The 24,888-nt window shown below is 35.4% G+C and overlaps 1 protein-coding gene across 1 annotated transcript; it reads right to left on the minus strand.

Moving 5' to 3' along the window:
- Positions 1–4,237: 4,237 nt before the first annotated feature.
- LOC127856001 (macrophage mannose receptor 1-like) lies at positions 4,238–21,062 on the minus strand. The gene is made up of 14 exons (XM_052391965.1): positions 20,895–21,062; positions 20,325–20,494; positions 18,968–19,113; positions 17,995–18,119; positions 15,705–15,871; positions 15,248–15,366; positions 14,806–14,936; positions 13,794–13,951; positions 13,439–13,563; positions 12,848–12,975; positions 10,730–10,935; positions 9,593–9,723; positions 5,094–5,239; positions 4,238–4,825 (listed from the first exon to the last, which is right to left on the minus strand). The coding sequence occupies exons 1-14, from the start codon at positions 20,941–20,943 to the stop codon at positions 4,755–4,757; spliced, it is 1,872 nt and encodes a 623-aa protein (XP_052247925.1). The 5' UTR covers positions 20,944–21,062; the 3' UTR covers positions 4,238–4,754.
- Between the last annotated feature and the right edge of the window lie 3,826 nt (positions 21,063–24,888).

Here is a 24,888-nt window from a genome sequence, read left to right on the forward strand (position 1 = left end):
GACCAGATAACATATACTCCGTTCGGAGATATTGAGAGGGTCTTTTTAGAAATAGGCACGAATGTCCGTTGCTATAGAAATAGTGTTCAAGAGTTTAATAGATTCAGACATGAACAAACAAGGGAGAAAATTTGAGACAGAAGAAAACTGAAAGCCAAAGTGCTAGTCATAGAGTCATCAAGCTTCCAATGAAAAGGAGAGGGAAAACACTATACAGAGAGATTGACATAGGGGTAAAAAAGGTGCTTTTTATGACAATATAAACTTGTTTAAAGGTTTGGCTGGTTACGTAGGGCGCCTATTTATTATGGGCAATGAAGCACACAAGAGCTTCCTTCAAAGAAGAATCGGAAGGACTAGGAATGCATTTGCATCTCGAAATCCTTGCAGTACAGGATCAAAACTAAAGTATAGATTGACAACAGCTTTATTTAATTAATTTAATTTAAGGCTCACATGTTTGAGAATGAACAGAAAACCATGAAAAAGATCAAAAACCCAAAATAGGATTAAAATTATTAGGAAGATCTGTCGCCTCTTCTGGACCTTGTAAGTCTCCAACGAAAACAGATATCAATATCTCTGGATGCTGGATGTAATGCTTGAGATCAAATGAGTCGCCTTTGCTAGCCAGGATATGTTTTTATGGTTTACCAGGACAGCTTCTCTACCGTTGCTTTCAGATGGATAGACAACACCTGCCAAGAATTAATCATGTCGTCCCCAAGCCTCGCACGGCGCATAATTACCAGTGAACTGAGGGGATTAAGGCTGTCATGTGGCAAGGCACAGCAAGTTGCAAACGACATATTTAAATGATGGCGGACAATTGATGCTTTATACCCCTCAAGATATTGGAAGAAACATTGGTAGTTAACATGCTGTCCTTATTTAAAGTGTTGAAGGTAATTCATATCCATCAGTGACATACCAAATGTATTTTATTTGCATATAACTGCAATAAATGTTTCCTGTGCGTCTTACATTTGTACAGCAATGGTTCTTATTAAAAGACGCTTTCTTCAGTGGTATAACACCTCGTCAAAGCTTGTGACAGTGCAGACATTGTGTATATTTATAGCGATCATAATTTAACATGTCAACTGCATGCTTATGTCAACTGAATAAAGTTAGTCAACAACGTTAGGAAGATTATATTATTTTAACGTTTTATTACGTTTTTTTGTTTCCTTTTTCGTTTTATACAGTACTTCAACATGCAGAAACGTATCCACTCATTGAAACGTGGTCTTGTCATAAATCTGAATATCTCATATCTCTTAATAACAATACATCTTTATTGAACTCTTATCGTGAAGAATATAAATACCATAGCATGGCGCCCCTGCGTGCAAGACTAGACCAATGCATACATGCATTCTCAGGCTCATCAATCCATTGCTAGTTGATGCGTTGTATAGCGTTCATTTAATCACTGTGCAGTGATGATATCGCCCCCTTGGTGCAAAAAGGTACAATGTGACATTGAAATTAAAAGGCACATGGTACCTTTGGTCGAATTACATGTATGCTATAAAGATTAATTGCTTTTGACTTTCGACGTGTTAATGAACACGTTATTTGTAGGCCAATTATATATTTAATTGTTATTTCGCTTTAACCCTCATTTAAACGTTAATGTTCTTTTGAAGCGTAACAATGTTTGATCTTTTTTTTTGCTTACAATTATTAATTGTTCTAATCACATTCAATATCACATTGATGAAGATTTTTCTTTAATATTAAGAATATTTTTAATAATAACTGTTCCTAAAATAACGCATAAGTCCAGAGAAATAAATCACTTATGTTCCGGTATAAAAGCAATTGAACAATGTAAGCCAATTTAAATTTACGACTAAGGACTATAAAAGATTTTTATCATTTACAATTGGCTGTCACGACTCAGCGGTAAATCGGTATATCGCGGTGCATGTCGTTAAAAAATCGCACCGCGGTACGGCGTTTTCGCACCGGGTTTTTTTAATCTTATTATTCTTGTATGAACACATAGGATAAAAACAAAACATATTTGATAAGCTTATGGTTTTGAAAACTGTAGAAGCGATTAAAAGGGTTAAATAAATAATTCTTTAATATCAAGGTCAAGCAAGCGCTTCCACGTGTAGATGTTTAACTTTCACGTTTAAAATATGGAGCTATACAAGCCTGTATGGCTCCGTACTTTTTTGGAAGTTGGGACCGATTTCCTATGCAAATACGTTAAAAATTATCAGAAAGATGTTTATTTTATTACTTATTTTCTTTCTTTAGAATATTGCTCGTTCAAAGCATGGCACTTCCGAGTCATATTATCTTGAGATGCTGAATAAGTCGAGGGAAAGTCGGAACACTAAGGATATTGAATAATGGGCTCCGCTGACTCCGCATTTTCAACCTGTCCTTGAAGCGCTCGATTTACACAGATCGTAGTCATAGCTTTTGTGAAACAACATGGCGGACATTGTCGAAAAAGACACGAATAACAATGAGTATAAAATTGTGAAAAACAAGAAAGCGAAAAGTGATATTTGGCATCATTTTGCACTGAAACGTAATACAAAGGCAAATCAATTATTTCATAATGTCGCCGTCTGTTTCCATTGCAATCTTGGCCATAAAACAAGTGGTGGAGGTACCTCAAATATGAAAACACAAAATCGCCTACATCCGACTCAAGTAGCAGGGCTACTAGATCTAGTGCGCCAAAGGCAACGATGAAGGAAGAGGATAAAACAAAACCTACTACTTCTATCAAGTTTATTTGGTCGTGTTGATACTCTTTTGACAGGTTATAATCAGAAAATGATTGTTCTTATTCATTACAGTTTCTAGTCATACCATGATACCAGTGTTTTCAGATTATTATGTTTAATAAAGTTGTAAAACCTGTAATTCTGCTGTTTTCTACATAGATATACACTCTGTAAAATATCGCGATACGTATCGCGATACAGTGTTGCCGTTTCACGATATATCACGATACGCTCACGGCGTATCGTGACAGCCCTAGTGCTTGACTGATTTTGTTAACAGTGATATATCGCATGCTATCCGTCAAGTATCGGCCCGTTGAGTAAAATATAACAGTATACTTTCATGTAAAAAACAGTTTGATGATAACTTCTATAGAATAAAACAAAAAATAAGTATGCGTTATGTCATTACAAATTCCATGTCATGATGACTCAGGGCACGAGTACATGTGCAATCATTCAGTTGTTAAAATGAGCTGTATATAATTATTATTTTAAAAATAACTAATGTATTTAGGTAGTAATATCGACTCAAACCTGCGACCGCTTTGTCGTGTATCTATTGCGTAACATACGGACTTTTACTCAGGTACTTGATCCCGTCCTTTTGGGGATATGTCCTTCAATATTCGTGGCTCTAACGTATAGTAGCGGACTAACTGATCGTCGTACAAATCGGTTTTTAATTGTAACCCAAGAAGATAGCACTGTACATGTCCATGTAAAACCAATATATATGTGTTTAATACCATTACAATCCTTTTGCTTGAACATTATATTCTGAACGGAGGATTGTTTACTAAAATAAACGTCCGACGGTTTCATATCAATTTTCGATTTGTTTATTGAGATGGGAACTTAACAACTTCCAGGTTGAGCGACATTTCGGCCATTTGCCTTTCCGTGTGTAATAAAGATAATAGATTACTATTCACTCCAAAGTGTATGTTAAACAATAAGACACAACAACAAGAATACATGCATAAACACAATTAAATAGATCGTTTCTTTTATGTTGAAATATGTTAACAATTCAGAAGTCGATGACCTGTTGTCAGAAAAGTAAACGTCATTATCTTTAAAAAAAATTAGATTATCTCCAATAACTAATAAACTGAATCGCGGGAATGACGAAGTGTTGACTTTGTTATCTACATTTAACATTCTGGTCTATTTTAAACTTGAGGTCATTCAACTTCTGATCTAATAAAGTTGGTTTCAAGTTGCTTTTCAATTGACGTTTATTATAAATCGTTACTCACTCAGTTTAGCTATGCACGTATTTAGCGACGAGAACGTTGTATTCCAAATAGATTCACACCCAAAGAGAAATTGCACAATTGAAAGTGCAACGCCACCCATTTAGCGAGGACATATTTGACTATGAATGTGTAATACAGAAGACTAATACGAAAGTGGATTAAAGTAGTTCCAACAATTTGTTGATGGGTTGAAGTAAAAATGCAACTACAAGACCAATATGCCGGTATTAAACATGTTGTGTTTTGTTCAGCCAGAAATATACTTACATTCGAGTTACGGATGGAACAAAATACATATAGGCAATATATATAATGTATAAGTAGGTTATATATAATTTATTAGTAGATTTACACCATATATTAACATCATTGTGTGGTCTGATTTGCTCATTAAAACGCATTACCTATATTATCATTGATGTATAAAAAAGGATTGCTTCGAGTTAATGACAATGATAGTTTGATGTCAACATGTACAAATTCTTGAACGCCAATATATGTTCAAATATCCGAGATATTGCTACCTTAGGGCGATAAAAGGCCTTTCCAACATGTCTTCAAGAAGCACATAGAGCATTTTAACACTAAGCTGGCGAAATGCAATTCGTGAGCGCGGTTGGATGTTGTATACGAACACAATGTTAAGATGTAAATGTTTAACTCGTGAATACGTAAGTATGTATCACATCACCCGTAGCTTCCAAGTCAGCATAATGTTCAGATATTTTGAACGGTATCAGTGGATTAACATATACCAGTATATCCCTGCTATCGCCGACAAAACTAAATTGCCACTGAGTTTAGTACCTGCAAAAAATAAATATCATCATATCAATACAATCCAAGAGTTTCGAGTAGTGTCCTAGTACATGAATAAATACTTCACTATCAAAATAGCTTCACCAAGTAATGCATATAAGTGTAGGCGTGGAAACATATGGAAGTCAACAATATATTGATCACATAAGCAACATAAGTAGCATGTTTATATTGCAAATCTGAAGTATGTTTACTGATAATTATGTTTAAGAAAGTAATGGTCAGTACAAGCTGTAATGCCACCGTTGGTACACACCGGCGCTTCTCCCGGGCGAATAGGCGCTTCTCTCGCAGATGTAGCCCGACTTCGTACCGCACTTCCGGACGACGAAGTAGGAGTTGTAGATTACTTGCACACAGTCCATATCCGGCGTGAGGCTGAGTGGCTCCTTCACCCAGGTCCTGTCGGCAATACAACAACAAGTCGTAAACAAATTTATGAGGTGACCACTAACCGGACCAACCACAATTTTAATGCCGAAGCAAAACTTGTTTTGATATTCCAGGCTGCGTGGAGTGTTTTATCCTTTCATGAACGATCAAATTAACACATTTATATTAGTATAAAAGTATATGTTGTATTGATGTTTGGAAGATTTTTACATAACAGTTGGATATAAATCGTGAATAGACATACAATTTTAACCCTAAACACTTGGTCTACCTACCTATCCAATTTTAGATATCGGTGGAAGTGTTAGTCACTATTTTAGGCTAAAAAATCTTACATTCGCATAAGCGTCGGTCATTCTTTTGAAAACTTTGTCTGATTTACAAAATGCAATTGACAATGCCTATTTGGGGGGAAACGCTTGAAACTGTCCGCGTTTCCAAAGGTAAGTCAAAGGTAAGTCAAAGGTAAGTCAAAGGTAAGTCAAAGGTAAGTCAAAGGTAAGTCTGGAAAGCGTGTCGCGCTCAGAACTTGTATCCTTAAATCAAGGCCGAAGTTCACGCTCTCTTTCAACGCGAAAAAACTCAACAGCAAGGATGGCAGTCTTGGAAACGAGCTTGAAATTTTCTGTAGTCGACATCCATCTTGTTAATCATAGTGTATTATGTAACGTTAACTTCATCGGAAAGATGCTACTGGCAACCAGCACATAATTTATTTACAGAATATTCAACCGAATTTATACACAATATGAAACATGTTCGTTGATTGGCTAAAATATGTATGAAGGTAGTATGCAGGTGTTAGAACCCTTTCACTAAAGCGTTGCCTAGAAACACCTTGTGCCGCGACCGTTTTGCAGTTGCCATTGAGATGGTATAGATGTAGGGCCACTGGGCGACTCGCCCACAACCGAGACGTCTGAAGGACGCTGCTCGTCGACCAAGACGGGACCATAATTGGAGATGAGATTATGATATTAGCCTTTCACGAAGCTTACGAATCTATCATCTGTACTTGAGACAGTCGCAGGATAAGCAAATGTTCCGAATTGAATTAATGTACATTTGTTTGATGAAAAGCTTCGTAGAACAACATGTCTCGTAAATATCTCGAATCACCCACACAATGTCTTACATCTGACATATATTTGAACACTCCTAAATGAGTCAGTGTTTCATAATGCTCTGCTGGCATATCTATACATCAGTATGACAAGTTCCGTGTATGACACCACCTTAACGTCATGCTGACAGATACTTTAAGTGCGCATGCCCTTATGCGAACTTGATTTGACCAGCTTCCTAAACGACAGGTCGTCAAATATAATATAATGCATGCTTTTAAACATTCAGCACGCTTACAGGAAATATCGGTGTTTAGCCGCTGATTTATAACATATGTTTATATTTTGCCTCAAATGTCTTAAAGCGGCTTCATGTATATGGAAGTTGAAAGCGTTTTTATGTAAAACTCGATGTTCTTATCATTATCAACATCATCAAGATCATCATCACCACCACCAATCCTACCACCTCCAACACCATCATCATCAGCAGCATTAGCAGCGGAATGAGCAATAATAATATCATCAGCAGCGTCACCAACATCATCATCACCATGATCATCATCATCATTATTTTTTTCACTTCCATAAAAAAATCAACAACAAAAATGCAACTAATGAGAAACAATGCCGAGTTTGTTCGGCTTACTTTATCGTGGATTGAAATTTTTACATTATTGGCCTCGATAGGGTTTATTTTTATTTTAGGCTCATAACTTAAAATGAAGAGCTATTAACTACTGAACGCAATAAATAATCAAACAAGTATTTCGCCATTTTGATCATTAGATCGTTTGCTTTGACGACAGGGATTTAAAAAACTGATTTTCTCTCCTAGACACTCAATGTATTGGGCTAAAATGTATAAGAAAACAAGATTTTGTTCATATGGCACGGATGCCCCCTCATTCCAATTTGGCTCAAATCTCCACATACGAAAAAAAACCTTCATCGAAAAGCCATGCAGTTCGACTCACACAGCACAAATCAAGAAAATATATGAAAGCGTTTTGCATAAAACACCGGAAAAAGTATTATTTCAGAAAAATGGTCAATGGAACGGAACAAATCTTGAATTTGATCAATAGGTCATGTATGTAGACTCAAATACCAAAAAATAATATCAGTGTTTGCAAGCGCTTAGGAAAACAAATCCGGGAAAGTGTTATTGAAAAGAACGTTTCCTAGTCCAAGGCACATAATTTCGTCAATAATCAATGCACCGTAATGAAACTCAAACTTGATGTGTAAGTCATGTAAAGAACAGGTAAATATCTGAAAACGTTTAGTCCGGGATAATGTTTTTGTAGAGAAAGTTCAAAGGCCCATAACTTCGCAAAACAATGAGTAGATCAGGACAAAAACTTAACTTGATATGTAACTCATGCTGGCGGGCTTACCTGCAAAAAAATAAGGTCAATATCCCAGACCGTTTAGGTAAAAATTCCGAAAAAAAAATATTTTAAAGAACATTTCCAAGTTCAAGGCCCATAACATCGCAAAAAAAATAAATGGCCCGGAACGATGCTCATACTTGGTCTGTAACGCAGGTTGACTCGCATACCAAACATCAGATTAATATATGCAAGCTTTTTGCATACATGTCCGAAAAAACGTTATTGTAAAGAATTGTATAAATCCAAGACCATAACTTAGCAAAAAATCTATTGTCCGGTGCGAACCTCGAAATGATCTGCAACTCACGCAGGCAGACTTACATACCAAAACTCAAGTAAATACCCCAAATCGTTAAGGGAAAAACTCCGGCCACGGAATGCCGCATGGGCATACAGACGGACTGACCGACGGATGTTTGGACAGTCCGATCATTATATGCCACCATATTTGTCGAAAAAAAACACATCTTACATCCTTCTTAAAGCATTTATAACTTCCTCCAACGTTTTTCTAATAATCTTTGTTGACCGTTTAGAGCAACCCAGTTCTGATTCTATTGAAAACGAGAATTTAAATTCATCGCAGTAAAAGTGATGTCAATCTCAGAATACTATACTATATGACAGCTAATCAATGTTAATACCGAACGTGTTGTTTTCGTCGATCTTAAGGTCTGATGAAAAATGTAAATCAAAATTTATGTATATAAACTGGTTGAGACTTGAAATAAGTAATTCGGTCCGGCATCTGTAAACAATTGTCTGGCAGATGAAATGCAAACAATTTAAATAAACATTTCCTTGTGGACGATTAATATAACTGCCAGCTACAGTACGAAAATAGATCATATTAATTAAGTTAATCATTTTATCTAGGGCATGTAAATGTTCATCTTTTGTTTACCGCTAAGTGTCAAGACGTTTGTGTCTCTAAATGAAATCCTTAAGTAAACAATTCTTTAATTTCTCGTTACTGGTTTATGGAGTAGGATTTATTGCTCTCGTGTGTACTACTTGTAAGTGTTTACAAAAATAAACGTTAAATATTAAGATGCAATGAACTTACGTACTGTATTGAATATAGGTTATAATACCTGTCTGTATACCATGATAAATTTACCTGTAAAGTGTACGCTACGGTGAACTAACATGCCCACATTCATCACTTTATTTATAGACAAACCAGCAAAAATACAATTCAAGTATTCAAGTAAAACAAATTTACAAGCGCTGTGAAAGTAACACATGACCAATTATGTAGTTACATTATGATGAACAAAAAATGTCCAGCTATGACTTTATTCATAATTTAATGGTAATAATGATCTGCCAACTTTTATGATAGACGAAAAAATCCCAGATATCAATTTGTATGGCTTTAACCCCGGAAATGGCCGTATATAATGACATCGATTATTATATGTTATTGAGTCGCTGAATGACATCACACAATTTACTGTTTCTGCAGTCTTACTATAAGAAAATATATGAAAGCGTTTTGCATAAAACTCCGGGAAAATAGTATTATTTCAGAGAAAATTGTTAAATCCCGTGACTTCGTAAAATGTCAACGGAACGGAAACAAAACTTGAAATTGATTTATAGGTCATGAAGGTAGACTCCAAAACCAATAAATAATATCAGTATATGCAAGCGTTTAGAGGAAAATCAATCCGGGACAGTATTATTGTAAAGAACATTTCCTAGTCCAAGGCAACGAAAATTCACCGATATGTTGAACGGTTCGAAGTATTGACTTAAATATTGCATCTTAAGTTCAAGTTAGATTTCTCTTAAAGGGATTCATGAATTTCCAAAACGTTTTAGTATTCAACGTTAGACCAAATATGAACACGAATTTTAGAAAAATAGCCTCTTTACATGCACATCCAGCTACGTACACTAAGCCTGTATCTGCCTGTTTATTCCCAGCCCAGCTCCAATAACCTTCGCTACCCGCGTCTGTAAGCTGGGTCCAAAAACCGGTGAACGGGTCTTTTAAATAGCCGTGCAGTTGCTCCGTTATGAAGCTCTGTAATTGACAGAAAAAAACTTTTCGCGTATGTTTCACTTACCAAATTGACAAAGCAAATTGTGCTGGATCAGAAATGTTATACGTGCAACATAGAGGCTTTAATATTTTAAGGGAATGTCCACCAGTCCAATTATCTTGCTAAATGACAAGTTCATATTGTTCATGACAATTTATATTGATTATCGCATCTGAATGTTAAAATATTTTAATTGCATTTTGGTATATGACAATTTGACAAATGTCTTTTGAATTGCGCTTTTGTTATCAACATACTGGAACTTCTGTGCGCCTGTGTGCTTATTTGCATCACTTGGTTGCATATACTAAAACATCATGGCAACTGTTGTTTCTTTTTACTTGTTAATCAAATATTCTATTCAATTAAAGTTTATATCGTTTACCGTATAATATTGAGCTGCGAACAGGAGGTAACCCCATTTATAAACGTTACCAATATAATAGCTTTCTACTCGATACCATACACCACCAGTGGCAGCAGGAGGTAATTTATTTTCAATGATGTGTTTTTAGTTTTGGTATACGTTCACCGTGTTTATCAGGACAAAATATTTAAGCAACAAGAACATATACATATTTAGTAACCTAAGCTTAAGAAATTGGCCTCACACGCGAAGACTTCAATGTAAATCGTACCCAGTGTCCCAGATCATACACGAATAACAAGTTGTTATGTGAAGTTGCTTAAACTTACAAAAATGTGCAAATATTATTAAAAGAAACTGGCATATGCATTTCATCTAACCACATTCGTCAAATGCGCCGAAGCATTAACCCGTAACCGACCAACCGTACATTAAATCTTAAACAACCCGGATTGAACTGTTTATACCGGAATTCCGATCATTTATATGTGCATTTAAACTAACTTAAGCGATAACTAGCGATAAAATATGCGTTTTGTAAATGTGTGTCTGTTTTATTATAATAAAATATCTTAATAACTCAAACAAAATACATTTATAATTTTAAAAAATGGCCAAACCCTTTCCGCCGCGCTGTCCAGCACAAACAATGCTGGAATTTGATTGGTGGTCGAGGCCAACGTTGGACAGTAGTCGCGCGCTTCTGCATACGTCATCAAGGCGTCATATGTGGAGGTGTTCCCGAACAAGTAGCAATCAAAACCGGACCCGGAGTCAGAGTTGCGGGTGAGCCAGTATCCTCCATCACTGCGTGTCGGGCACGCGGCTGTATACAAATATCTCAATTCACATGCGGTAAATCCCTGATCAAAAGTACGCTTTGTATTCTGATATGAGGATTACGTAGAGAAGATAAATTCTCTCCACACAATTTCGCCTTATTTTAATGCGTTTAAAAGTCAGAGGGAACGCAGCTGAACATCGTTCGAAGTAAGAATAACGTACGGCCCGCGTTTTGCGAAAATAGGTATTAAAGCATTTTTTCTACCAGAGTAACTCCAGGTAATCTTGCGCAGGAGCTACCCTGTCCGAACACGGGAATACGAAACTATGCGTGATTTCACAGTGGGCAGCTTAGCTCGTGATCAGACCGCTCGAGCGGATTCCGGTCTTGAACTATTCTGGCCGCATACAGCATGGGGCCATTGTCGTTTAACATGCCGAAACCCCACACCAGTTTGGAATTAAGTCGAGTTAATCCTGCTTTAACATTATCAAAAAATGTCATCTAGTCTTCATGTGTTTTTTTTATTTTGTTTGCACGCGATTGCAAATGACGTGTTAATTGAGTGCTCTTAAAATATACACCAAGCATCGCTGTCATTTTGAAAACTGGCCATTAATTTCTACCCTAAATGAATTAAGTAAAATATATGATTTTATTAACAGTATTAATTTTGATAGTCCGAAGTCCAAGTACGTATATTGCGTTATCATTATACAATTGTATAGCATATGTTAACATGGAGAGGTAGAAAACATTATTATATGCATTTTATCTGAAGTAGAGCTTAATGCTTACATTGGCATCTTATAATAAATCTAATAAGAGGAAAGAAAAGCAGTGGAAATGTTTACTCGTTACAAAGTAATTGTAGTATCATGAAAGTATAATAAGTTTGCTACTTATGTCATTTTCTCTGCACAATACAAGAATTTCGCTAGATTACATAAGTTTTGTTTGATGTTGATTTTAATATTGAATCGAATAAATCAAAGTGGACCGATTGCAAAAATATAGCTTGGCATATACAGACATACCATATACATCGGCTAAGTCAGATAAATTTTGTAACTTTAAACACATACATCTAAAGTGATGACATAGTCGCTGACAAGGTACGTCATATCATGACGTTATCATTGTTGAGAACTACACGAACGTCGATTATACCATACATTTCGTGTATTATCACCTACTTTCGTACAGTTCCGTTACCGGAACGGTCTCCGAGTATATGCGTAACATGGCAATACTTTGGTCAATATTGAAATACTATATATTAAAATATTAAATATAAATTAGATATGTGTTATAACACATTTTTAATGCTTAAATGGATGTTAAATTTGAGCAACCAAGATAGACAAACATGTCAATGCACTATGAATTATGAAGGTGATTATGTCCCTTTCTAAACGACAGCAAATACACATTATATAAACTAACAGATTACAGATTATATAAACAATAACAGATTTTAGCGATATGCAGCCGCCAAAAATAAAGATCAGGATTCAAATTTATATTAACTTTTATCAATTTGAAGATGTGTGTAACACACATTACTACTCTTTAGAGCTGGCGGCGTAAATACGAATAGGCATGGAATATATATTCCGAACAACTTAAATGTATCCCGTTCCGTAAGCGAACGCCCTAATATCTTGTTGAAGGAGGACTTAATATGTCGTTACCATGAGTTATGTACTACTATCTTTTTCACACAACTTAATAAGTCGTTCGCAAGAGTTAATTTTCTCGTTTTAATGAATTACATAGAACTATGTATTGTCGTGTATTAAAGTGGGAATCACGCAAAATTAACGACGAGTTTTACGGTCGAATCGGGACTCTTTTTTTTCTGTGTTGTCAGCGCGTTGATTATTATTCAGATATGGTGAGCAATAACGCATCATACAAATAGCAAGCTTTAACGCATGACCTAACTACTCACACACATTATCCACTTCGCATAGAGGCGCTGCAAATGCGGTGCACGGGTTGTCGTTAAAGTTGCCGTCTGGCATGACGGTTGCGCAGTCCTCGTTACCTTTGTAATCGTTAGGCTCCTGGTTCCAGGCTCTTTGGCAAAAAGGTGGAAGAAAACGTCAGGTACAACGTACGCTATAGAGAGCAGAGTTCGGTCCCGTAAATCGGTAAGTTAAGTGTTTTACTTTTGCCATTTTTATTGTGTTCTAATATATATAATAATTGTGAATATGAAAATTTGCCCACATCTTTTTTGTTTCTATCAAACGGAATATCTTTAAATACCAATTTATGTTCAATTACAGGTATATTTAACATGTAAATGAAAACTACAGTTCAATGCATTTGCATGGTGCTCCGTATAATTTTTCGAATGTCAATATTTACCTCAAATGAGTTCCCGAACAGGCTTAACAATATTATATGCGGGGTGGTGTAAAATCTATTCACGAATCGAACGAAAGATTTACAGCAGAGGTTGAAGAGATTACTACACGCTTGTTATAGCTTATTATTATATTACTTAGGGTTGAATGTATTTCGTTTTTGTACATACATTGTATCTGGGTCCAAGGCTGACCCGTCCGACCAGACAAATGATCCCTCGATGACCTTGTCGTTAAGGGCCGTCCACATGGGCCAATTGTTCATAGGGTCTAGCATCTGATTGGTCAACCACATCTAAACACGGAAACACAGCCATTTTAAAAAGGAGCTAAGTGTATATTTACATGCAAAGCATGGCTAACACGGTCTTCCGACGGTCAACACAGTTCATCCGTAGAACTGGCCTACGATGAAGCAACAAACAAGAAGTGATGACATGCTTTATGTTTGCACAAGGTCTGAAGCAAGCAGCCGGTTGTATGTATTGCTGTTATATCTGGTACATATTTGATTGCACTAAATACCTTCAGATCTTTGTCTTTAACATTGATGAGATTTCCCTTGAGCGCCTTACACGTGGCCTGGGCGTCGTCCCACGTGGAGAGAGGGTTCTTGAAGAACTTGTAGCACGAGCTGCCCGCGCGTGTCCACGTGCCACAGCCGAGGTTAAATGTCGTGTCGACTGCAATACATCTTGTGATAACAGTAAACTATTGTAAATCTCTTAACCAACTTTTCTTTAATTCATTTGAATTCGATCAAAAGCTATATTTCAAAGCGTTAATGTAATTTTTTAAATTTACGAAGTGACAAATACAGGAAAATACTATTAAAATGAGCTGTCATTGAAAACCCCTATACATACTTCAATGGATATAACAAGAGCTACTTTAGTTTGCATAATACAGTTTTATTTCCTTAAGGATAAATTTTCGTAAATGCCAGTTAAACTACATTTTCATTTAAGTCTTTTTAACATACTTTTCAGAACTATTCATTTAAAAGGTTGTTCTCGTGTGGTTATAATTATAAACCATCATTAATTTGTATTTTTTCGACAACTTCACCGATTGATTGTTTGTTAAAAATTCAATATTCTAAGCAAAACATGTAAACGATTGTGTCTGCGTTAAGATAGAATAATCGATATAAGTATGGAATAGTGCTCACCCCCGATAAACACGTTATCATCATAACGCTATAACAACAACTGCTCAAGTGTTAGTAAATGCTCATATATTATCGATTAACCCATTTATGCATAGCGTCTAGAAAAAAGGCATTGGCAAAAAGGTAGACCCAGATGAGACGCCGCATGATGCGGCGTCTCATCGGGGTATGCGCTGTTTGCTTAAAGGAATTTCTGTAAGAAATATTCTTAATATAGAAATAAATATATACTAGACATCCCTAATTTTGGAAATAAATCTATCAAATTAAGAAGGATTGGAGAGTCAACTCGGAATAAATGGGTAAAGTACTGCACAGTGGTGCCATTGCGCAGCCCGTGTAGACAGCCACTTGCACAGTACTTACTGGTCGTCTGCGAGGTCTTGCACATGAAGTTGCGCACCATGTTGCAGGCTCGGTCACTGAACATGCCGTTCGGCCGGATCACAGCGCAGTTCTCGATATTGGCCACGTCATCGGGTTCTGTCGCCCATTTGCTATAGCCATGATAACCATGGAATTACAACTGCTTATGGTTAATCTTTGTTGAATTTATGTTTAATACAAGAAGTCTACATTCAGATTTTTAGCATAATTTTGTACACAACAATAATGAGTTAACATATCAAATGTATATGTTTTCATACACAATACTGTGTGTCAGTGCTAATGGCTTTGTTTTCTATGTATATATATAGTATGCGAAAACAATTTTAAGCTATTGTATGAGTGTACCTTTTCGTTGCGTTTAATTCCGGAAACTGGGTTCTACTAAACTTGTTTCTATTTATACAATACATATGCTTACAAGAACTGTTGGCTAAATGTGGCCCCGTTAAACCAGCCCCAGGCGCCGTTCTGGTACTGAAGCCCCGTCCAGCGCAGGAAGGCGTCCGTCACCGAGTAGGAAACCAGTACCAGAAACGACTGAAACAAACGTCACGTCGCACATTCGGGTTGTCATGCAAACACTATTGCAAGTGAGAATCATGGATTGTACACTCAAAGAATATTTCAATTCATGTAGATTTTGTTGAAATATATTATAATGTTAGCCGAATGACAAAATATCGCGATGCAATTCAAATTATACCTGTTTACATGTTCTACACGTTGTATGTATGCACTGGGCATGTTAAAGTGTCCAGAAAGCTCATCGAGTGAAAAACTTCAGTATACACCTTAAACTAAAATGTTGTACATTTGTCATTTAACAACTTCAAATTGTCATTCGGAGCTTTGTAAGCAAAGGCCCTGGCGTCTACCTGGTCATTGACGTCATCAATGGTGATGAGATGAGCGCCGGCGATCAGGGCACTGCAGCGGTCCTTGGCATTGCTCCATGTGAACCGCTGGGCGGGATCGGACGCGTTGCTGATGTAGTAGCAGTCCGTGTCTGTCGCTATCCAGTTGGTAGGACATTTGGCACCAGCTGTAAAAAAAAGTGTGCAAATTATAAACTCGCATCTAACGATTACGGTCAAGTTATGTTTTGATTTATGAGGAACCTTGACCGTCAGACATTTTTATTTAAGAAATATGTATCCTGCCAGACACTTAGCAGGATTACAATCGGTAAGTTGTCGTTTTTAATAGCTGCTGCGTAATGATCCGGTCGAATCAGAAGACATCTCTCGCGATAAAAGTTGACGTTGTGCTATGTAGGCTCTTAACTACGGAATCCGCATAGTGCAATATATAATCTCGCCCTTCTTTCATCAAGGGCGTCACACTACATACGAAGCGATACACGATATTTTGCGCGACACACGAAGCGACACACGATATTTCGCGCGATACACGAAGCGACACACGATATTTACCACGATATATCGCATTTTGGGCTACGTTCATGTACACAAAGGTGATGTTTCGTGGTATTTCTCGCGCGTCGCTTCGTGTATCGCGCAAAATATCGTGTTTCGCTTCGTGTGTCGCGCACCTTTAAAGATTCCCGTAATATCCTATACGTTATATACACCTTTAGATTCCTGTACTGTCCGATATCTTATATACAACTATTGATTCATGTACTATCCTATATCGTATATACACCTAAAGAAGTTCCTATACTATTCTATATCTTATATGCACCTATAGATTCCCGTACTATCCTTTATCTGATATACACTTATAGAAGTTCCTGTACTATCCTATATCTTATATACACGCATAGATTCGTGTACTACCCTATATATTATATACACCTATAGATTCATGTACTATCATATATCTTATACACACTTATATATTCATGTACTATCCTATATCTCATATACACCTATAGATTCAAGTACCATCCTATATCTTATATACAGATTATACTCCTATAGAAGTTCCCGTACTATCCTATATATGTTATACACATATGGAAGATGGCCGATGGTTAACTCTTTGCAGCAAACAATTGAAGGCATCGGTTCGTGCCGCGCTCTGCGAAAATTGGTTTAATGCAGTCCGCACAGGCTAATCAGGGACGACACTTTCCGCTTTTATTGTATCATTGTTTAAAGAAGGACTCTTTTCGATGGAAATTCAGTGTGGGCGGAAAGTGTAATTTGCCATTGAACGTTATTATTATGGTTATTTATACCAAATTATGCGACTTTCGACCGCTAACTAATAGATATTGTGAGTATTTATTGAACATTATTATTTACACCAAATTATGCGTCTATCGACCGCTAACTCATAGATATTGTGCGTATTTATTGACATGACGTGGCGGAATTAACCTCTAAATTATGCAAATAATGGGTCTCGCAAAATACGACCAATCCAGGGAGGTTTTTTATACATGTTTAATCCCGTTATCGTTTGGTAACTGTTTGGTTACCGTTGGGAATTTCATACACAGTAATGCGCCATAAAATTGGCTTACCATTTGAGTCGAAAGTCAACAAGACCTACCAGGTAAAAAGAGAAATGTACTTCGACGTACACAATTGTACTTCGAGGTACAGTTTTTACCGACCCTTGAGTAATAGCCAATCAGAAGACGCCTTACATCTGCTGCTTTTAGAGATATTTGACATTGAACAATATTATTATCATCATTTATACCAAACTAACTGTAAAAGGACAACTCCCTCTTCACCTTGGAATTACACATGCAAGTTAAAGTACTAATGAACAATGAATGATTGATGAGTTGATATAGCTCGACAACATTTACCTCGCATTGCGAACTTCCTTAGCATACATTTTACGCAGGGATTGTTTCTATATTTGCATTCGGTTTTGTTTATGCGCGTTTTGCACTCTTGTAAGGGATTTTAACAATACGTTAAGTGAAGTAGGCTTGCAGCGATTAATTGCGCTACCCGTTCGGAAACTAATGCGTTACGTCCAGTGCCAGAATAATATTGTTCATTAATAATAGGGGACAATATTGTGAACAATTAAACATATTCCAATTCAACGGAATACATCGAGCTATTCTACAAATCGTCTTGAACTTGCATATCGTTTGGCACTTGAACATAACATGGGTTTCTCGAATATAATTGTATTTATTTGAATGATTTTCCAATGCCGTCTGTCTGTCTGCTTTACCCGTGAGTTCAATGTTGCATATGTACCCCTGCCTGGAGTTACAGTCTGCGTCCTCCATTGTTGCCAAGGCATTCAGTCCGCCGCAGTTGTTCAGTGTGTCATTTGCCGGCACGGGAGTCCAGCGGCTGTAATAAACCGGCAATGGTGTACGGTATATGCTATTTGTAATGATAAGATATATAATTATATTGGATATATATGGAAAAATGCAACACAAATAGTTTGATAAAATTGAATAGGTATTGACCTCTTTTATGATATTCTTTATTTAAAGCGACAAATTGCATATACAATTCAGTACCTTACTGACAACACAACATTAAACAGGAAAATGAGACATTGAACGTATTTCATGTTACTTGACAGGAGAATGGCTTACTACCTTTGAAAAACTACCATTATAAGCAGCCAAATACATCATCCACTTTTACGTTAATGTTGTCTATCCGACTCAGACTTTAAGCTTTAAGTGCAACCACCAGTATTATTTCATATTATGGCACCAATAAATGCTTTTCAATGAGCAAAGCATGACAAATTTGCTTGAATCTCGCTGTGATATAACGTGGTAATACAATAATATACATATATTTGTATGCCTTGTGTTAATATTCGGTCTTGTCGTTTTCAACATCCCAATCAATATAAACCCTTTTACAACACTTTTCAAGTAAATACAACTATTAAGACGAAGAATGAAAATTAAATGAAGCGATGATTTTAATTACAATGTGTTTCTTATCGTTATACATTTATATGAAATTTACAATTATGTATTAAAACACCCACATAGACAATTAGATACCTTGGTAATTAGCTAAAAAGGAATGCTGATTTAATTTTACCATTCATCGGTTATCGTATGAGATTTTTCCAGATGAATACAAATCTCTCGAAAAGAAAGTCTCATTCATTGTATTCTTTATACGTAAGTAAAAATTTCAATTTATACCAAATACAATCATTAACTTACATAAGACTGGGATCAACACGCCCGTATAAGCCCCACTTCCATTGGCCCGTCCCTGGAGCTTTTACGCCCCCTAATCTTGGTATATCGTTGAGAGCGGTCCAGTATTCGCTGGATGGGTACTTCTGGATCATTTTTTTAAACCAGTTCTACAATACAACCAAGCATCTTTCTAGCGTTTGATGACGTATGAATATATGAGCTAACGAGATGTGCAACTCGAGAACGGTGAAAGACTGGAGGAAATGGTATTTATTGCTTAAAGTTTGTTCGCTGTTCAAACATGTTTAAGCATTAGCTGCTTCATTTTGTATTATTGCGCTTGTCAAATCATGCCATTAAATATTGGTGTTATCAACAATATACATTTGCCAGTACGGCACTCTAATTTCCTACATTGAACATAGACAATTAATTCAATGGTCAAATCAAGTTTCCTCTTTAAAACTTGTCAATTTTTTTCAGCAAGAAAACTATAGAAAGCATTTCAAATACACTATTAGTCTTGTAATTTTTATTAATATAATTATAGAGGTTAACTGTCACGTGGACTGTTAACCACGATGACGAAGACAAGAAAAGTTGTAGAATACTGTATTTTTTGCAATTATTAGTTTCTATTGATTAAAATATCACGACTGGTATATTACATTACTTGAAAAAAGTATTGAAGCTTTCATATTTTCAGTATATTCGGTAATAAATTTACTGGGTATGTCTACCAGGTAACTACCAGTTAACTATAAATAACGACAGTAGATTGATCATCACAGGGACCTATACAAACAAATAAATTGTTTGTATAGGTCCCTGATCATCATCGTCACTTGGTAAACCCAGGAATGCAATTTGTGCATGCGTAGTGAATTATATATATTTTATATATAAACTGATCAATCTACTTGCGTTATTTATAGTGTGTATATCGTTATGTCACCTATTTTCGCGATGTACTTTCGATTTCACTTCGCAAAATTTTATAACCGAATATACTGAAAGTATGAACTTTTTTCAAGTAATGTAATATACCAGTCGTGATATTTCTTTTTTCAAGTTATGTAATATACCAGTCGTGATATTTTAATCAATATACTAATAATAAAAAAAACACGATATTTTACAACTTTTCTTTTCTTCGTCGTCGTGGTTGACAGTCCCTTAAAGATTGCATTTTGCAACCGTCTGTGTGTGAAATATGCAATGTTTGAACAGACGATGTTATCAATACACATTTGAGTAATTTAGCCCACAATTCTCAAATTTGAAAGCCATTATTAGAAGATATGTTTAACACATATCTGCTACATAATTCGCTAATTAAATTTACGCAGTTTCATCTAAGATCATATACCGCACTTACTATTTCGTCTTGCGTGTCAAAATACATTGGCGACGAATCAAATTTGTTGCACTCGTCAGTGGTCTGCGAGTAAGTTACCAGCTTGTTGGTAACAAAAAGGTAGCAGTTACCGTTGAATGGTTCCCAGCTATCTGGACACGACACCATTGTATCTTGACCATAGCAGATACCTGAGATGGGAACCAGCGCTCGACATTAATAAATGCAACATGCATACATTTTCATATACATTTTAAATGATTTGGTAGAACAAGTTCAATATGTTTGTATCATCATAATTATGATTTAAGTTGATTATGATACAACATATTCGTACGCACAATTGTAAAGTAATACATTAATGAGAATTATGCTTTTCAACAATAACTTTGTAACTTTGTTACTAATGGGGCATTTTCCGAATCTCATATAACTTGATGATGAATCTAAACCCACGGTGATTTTATTACAACACTTACGTGTATACAACTGAACATGTTCATTAATTATACTTATAACTGTATGTGTGACGATAAAGCGTTGTTAAGATAATACGGAAAGTAAAAATATGCGCATGCACATGAAACCTACCAGCAAGCACACAACAACCCAAAACACTCGAAAACAAATATAAATCCATGTTTGGTACAACACTATTTTAACTCTATAAATGTGTATGTGTACATGAGGTATGAAAATTAAATATTACATATTGACCTATACTTAACATGATAAATAAGACGATCGTGATGGTTATCAATATAACCAATGCGACCAAGATTAATATAATAAACCAGATAATAAATCGACGTTTGAAAATATTGACATTGTGTCGCTTACATTTAATCGGGATTGGACCTAGAGATATCGAAGTATCCACCAATCGCGTATGGGAAACGTATGCTTCACATATATTGTCTCGGCTTTCTTCAAGAAAGTACACTCTCAGTGGTATAATCAATGCCATCATGCGATAACCCCCTAAATTATTCCTTGTACTATTATTGACACAAAACGATTGCTATTGCATGCAAAACAAATACATAAGTTGTACAGTCAAATAAGGTAATATATGTAATACATGTAGTGTATTTTGCTTTAACTTAAGATGTATATGTATTCAACATATTGACTTAAAACAACTCGTATGCATTAATTTTATTATATTTTCTATAAAAAAAAAGCAAGACCGAATAACATGCTATGCAAATATATAAGTTGAGCAGTTCAAAGAATGATTATATATATATTAGTTTCGTTTGTCTTCATCGAAGTATACACGATGTCAATACCTATTAACGTTAACACATCAACTCCTATGCTTATCTGTCAAATATATGTTTATCATCTTCTTGATAGAAGTACCAAGTATATGATATATATTGCTTCACCGAAACGTATCTAATACTTTAGCGTCTAAACATAGAATGTCTCAGGAGGTTGTGTTTTTGCCCCGTAAATAAGGCGCTACAATGGCGATCATGTTAAATTAAATACTAAGTTAAAGCTAATTACATGTATCATTATGTACGACAAAATAATAGTGTGATAAATCAATAAAATGAATTTTTTTATTAAAAAAACAAATTCTACAATTTATTTTTAAATTAATAAATTAATGTCAAATTAGAAATAATAGCAAATTGTTTATGTGAGAAACAGCCAACATTTTGTGTTGAACAGTATACAAATGAAAATTGCGTTTGATAGTTTTGATAAGATAATACACTGATTAAAACGTCCAACGTAATTAAATTATCTTGGGTCAGACGATTGGGTACATAAATGGCCGCAACCAATCTAAAGGTATGTATGTTTGTATTATGAAGTTTATTATGACCGTGCGCGCCAAAGGCTGCATTATGCAGCGACACTGAGTGCGTTCCAGCAATCCTGCTTAATTATCTATTTGACTCATAAAAGTTGGAACAAATTTGGAAGTGTAACTGCAATTTACAGTTGTGTTTTTAATGTTGAACTTATTTACTTTACGTTTAAATAAAAACCACACAAAGTCGCGTGATGCTACACCCCGATAATATGGAAGGGATTATCCGCCTGTACATGCATGCGATTAAATGACATTCTTATTTTAGTAAAGAACATGTATGCTGTTAAGTGACATTATTATTTTAACTACTGACATATACTTTCTGATACATGGCAGTTGCATTTTGCCTAGTTACTTTTGCTGTGAAACATTTCATCTTCTATGGTAGAGAATGTCCGCCAGTACATTCATGTTGCTAAATGGCAATTGCATATTGCTTAATGACAAATGCATATTGCTTAACGACAATTTCATGTTGACAAAGTATATACAATGGCATTTTGGTATATGACAAATACTTTTTGCATTGTGCTATTCGTTACCAACATACTGTCTGTACATTCCGACTTTACACTAGTAATTACACAAGCAATTCAACAAGACGAAAGAAGTTTTCATATTTTCAGTATATTTGGTGATAAAATTTACTGGGTATGTCTACCAGGTAAGTACCAGTTAACTATAAATAACAAAAGTAGCTTGATCATCATCGTCACGTGGTAAACCCAGGAATGCCAATTGTGCATGCGTAGTGAATTGTATAAATCTAATACAGAAAATGATCAATCTACTAGCGTTATTTATAGTGTGTATATCGTTATGTCACCTATTTTCGCGATGTGCTTTCGATTTCACATCGCGAAATTGTGTTACCAAATATACTGAAAATATGAAATTTTTTCAAGTAATGTAATATACTAGTCGTGATATTTTAATCAATGTAAACTAATCATTGTAAACAAATACGGTATTTTACAACTTTTCTTTTATCGTCATTCGTGGTTGACAGTCCCTTTAAAGTAAGGTGTGTGATGTACACATACGTTATATTATATAGTCTATTGACAATGCAGAAGATAAGTAGATAGATTTATTTCGGAGATAGCATACATACGCACAATGCATTAAAATAACATGTACATAAGACAATATGAAGTAAAAAAAAACAATCATAATTTAAAAGTACATGCATATAATCCATTATGGCATGCACACCAACGCCATGGATTACACAAAAAAGAGCAATATCCCTAATTTTCATTGTGGTCCTTGTTGGTGGTGGCACGACATAGAGAGGCACTAGTAATAAATAAATACTTAATACTATATTAATAATAATAAATACATGGAATATAATACTGAGATTCAGATCAATGAAAACAACATTAATATCACATTGTAGCTTTGCAGACATGAACTATCACAGTATAAGTGAGTATCACCTTAAAGCAGAAAACATCAAATGTAAAAATTATGATCATTATATCACAGATACAATTTGGATGGATTATAAAATTAAAGGTAACGACAACAAACAACAATTACAAAGTCACATTAAGTATGCATGAATTATTAATCCGAACTGATCAGACATTTGGGTAAAGGAAAATGTAAAAATTTAGCAGCAAACCATAGTAACTTAAGAAAGATTAAAATACTCCATTTAAAAGATGTTGTTTTATAGCACATTTTAAACTAGACAATACTGGCATCTGTGTTATAAAAGATGGTAGTTTATTCCACAATGTGCAACTCAAGTAACTGAATGACTTCTTCCCATTTCCTTTAACCTTTGGTGCAGAGAAAGCACCTTGATTATTTATTCTGGTATTATGGGAATGGACATAATTCTTTGGAATAAACTGGTCTGACAAGTAATCAGGAGATATACCATTTTTAAGCATAAATACACGGAGAGCATTATTGGCTCGACACGTTTGTCAACTGGCAACCATTCTAAAGAAGTATAATGTTCCGGGCTAATATGAGTTCTAGAATGAAGATTGAGCACAAAACAGATCAATTTATTTTGGGTTATTCTTCCAAAACTGAGTAAGACTATTGTACCATATAGAACAAGCATAATCAAAATGACACTGGGTTAAGGACATCACAAGGAATTTCTTGGTATGCTGGGTTAAATACTTGCTTTTACGATACAAAATTTAACTTAGAGTTAGATTTCTTTACACCAGCTGATCCATATTGACAAGTGATAAATTCTGGCCAATACTGGCCCCAAGATACTTGACCGCAGTTGTAGGTTTTATAACTGTTTATTACGGATTATATTAAACTTGGGAATCGACCTTATCTTATGTTTGGTACCAAAGAGAATTGATTCAGTTTTACCAAGGTGAAGAGATAACTTGTTGTCAATTAACCATTGGCTCACTTCATTAAGATCCTGAGAAAGGGCTTGCTCTATTTGACACTTGTCTTGACCTGAAACTAAGATGCCAGAATCATCAGCATAGGAGACAAAAGCATATATTATCTAGAGAACGGATGCAGAATATATAGAGATCGGGTTTACCTATTACAACCATGCCAAATGGCATGATAGATGAAAGGGAACCAATACCTTTTGGTCAACATGTCAAACGTCAAGGTCACAGGGGCTTTTTACATGAAATTCGCTTGAAACAAGAAAACAGAGACTTTTTCATAGTTTGGTAAAACGTGATGTACACATACGTGAATAATATATACAATGTAGTCTATGGACAGTGCAGACTATCAAGAAAACGATTG

The sequence above is a fragment of the Dreissena polymorpha genome, chromosome 1 (assembly GCF_020536995.1).
Source record: "Dreissena polymorpha isolate Duluth1 chromosome 1, UMN_Dpol_1.0, whole genome shotgun sequence".
Lineage (NCBI taxonomy): Eukaryota > Metazoa > Mollusca > Bivalvia > Myida > Dreissenidae > Dreissena > Dreissena polymorpha.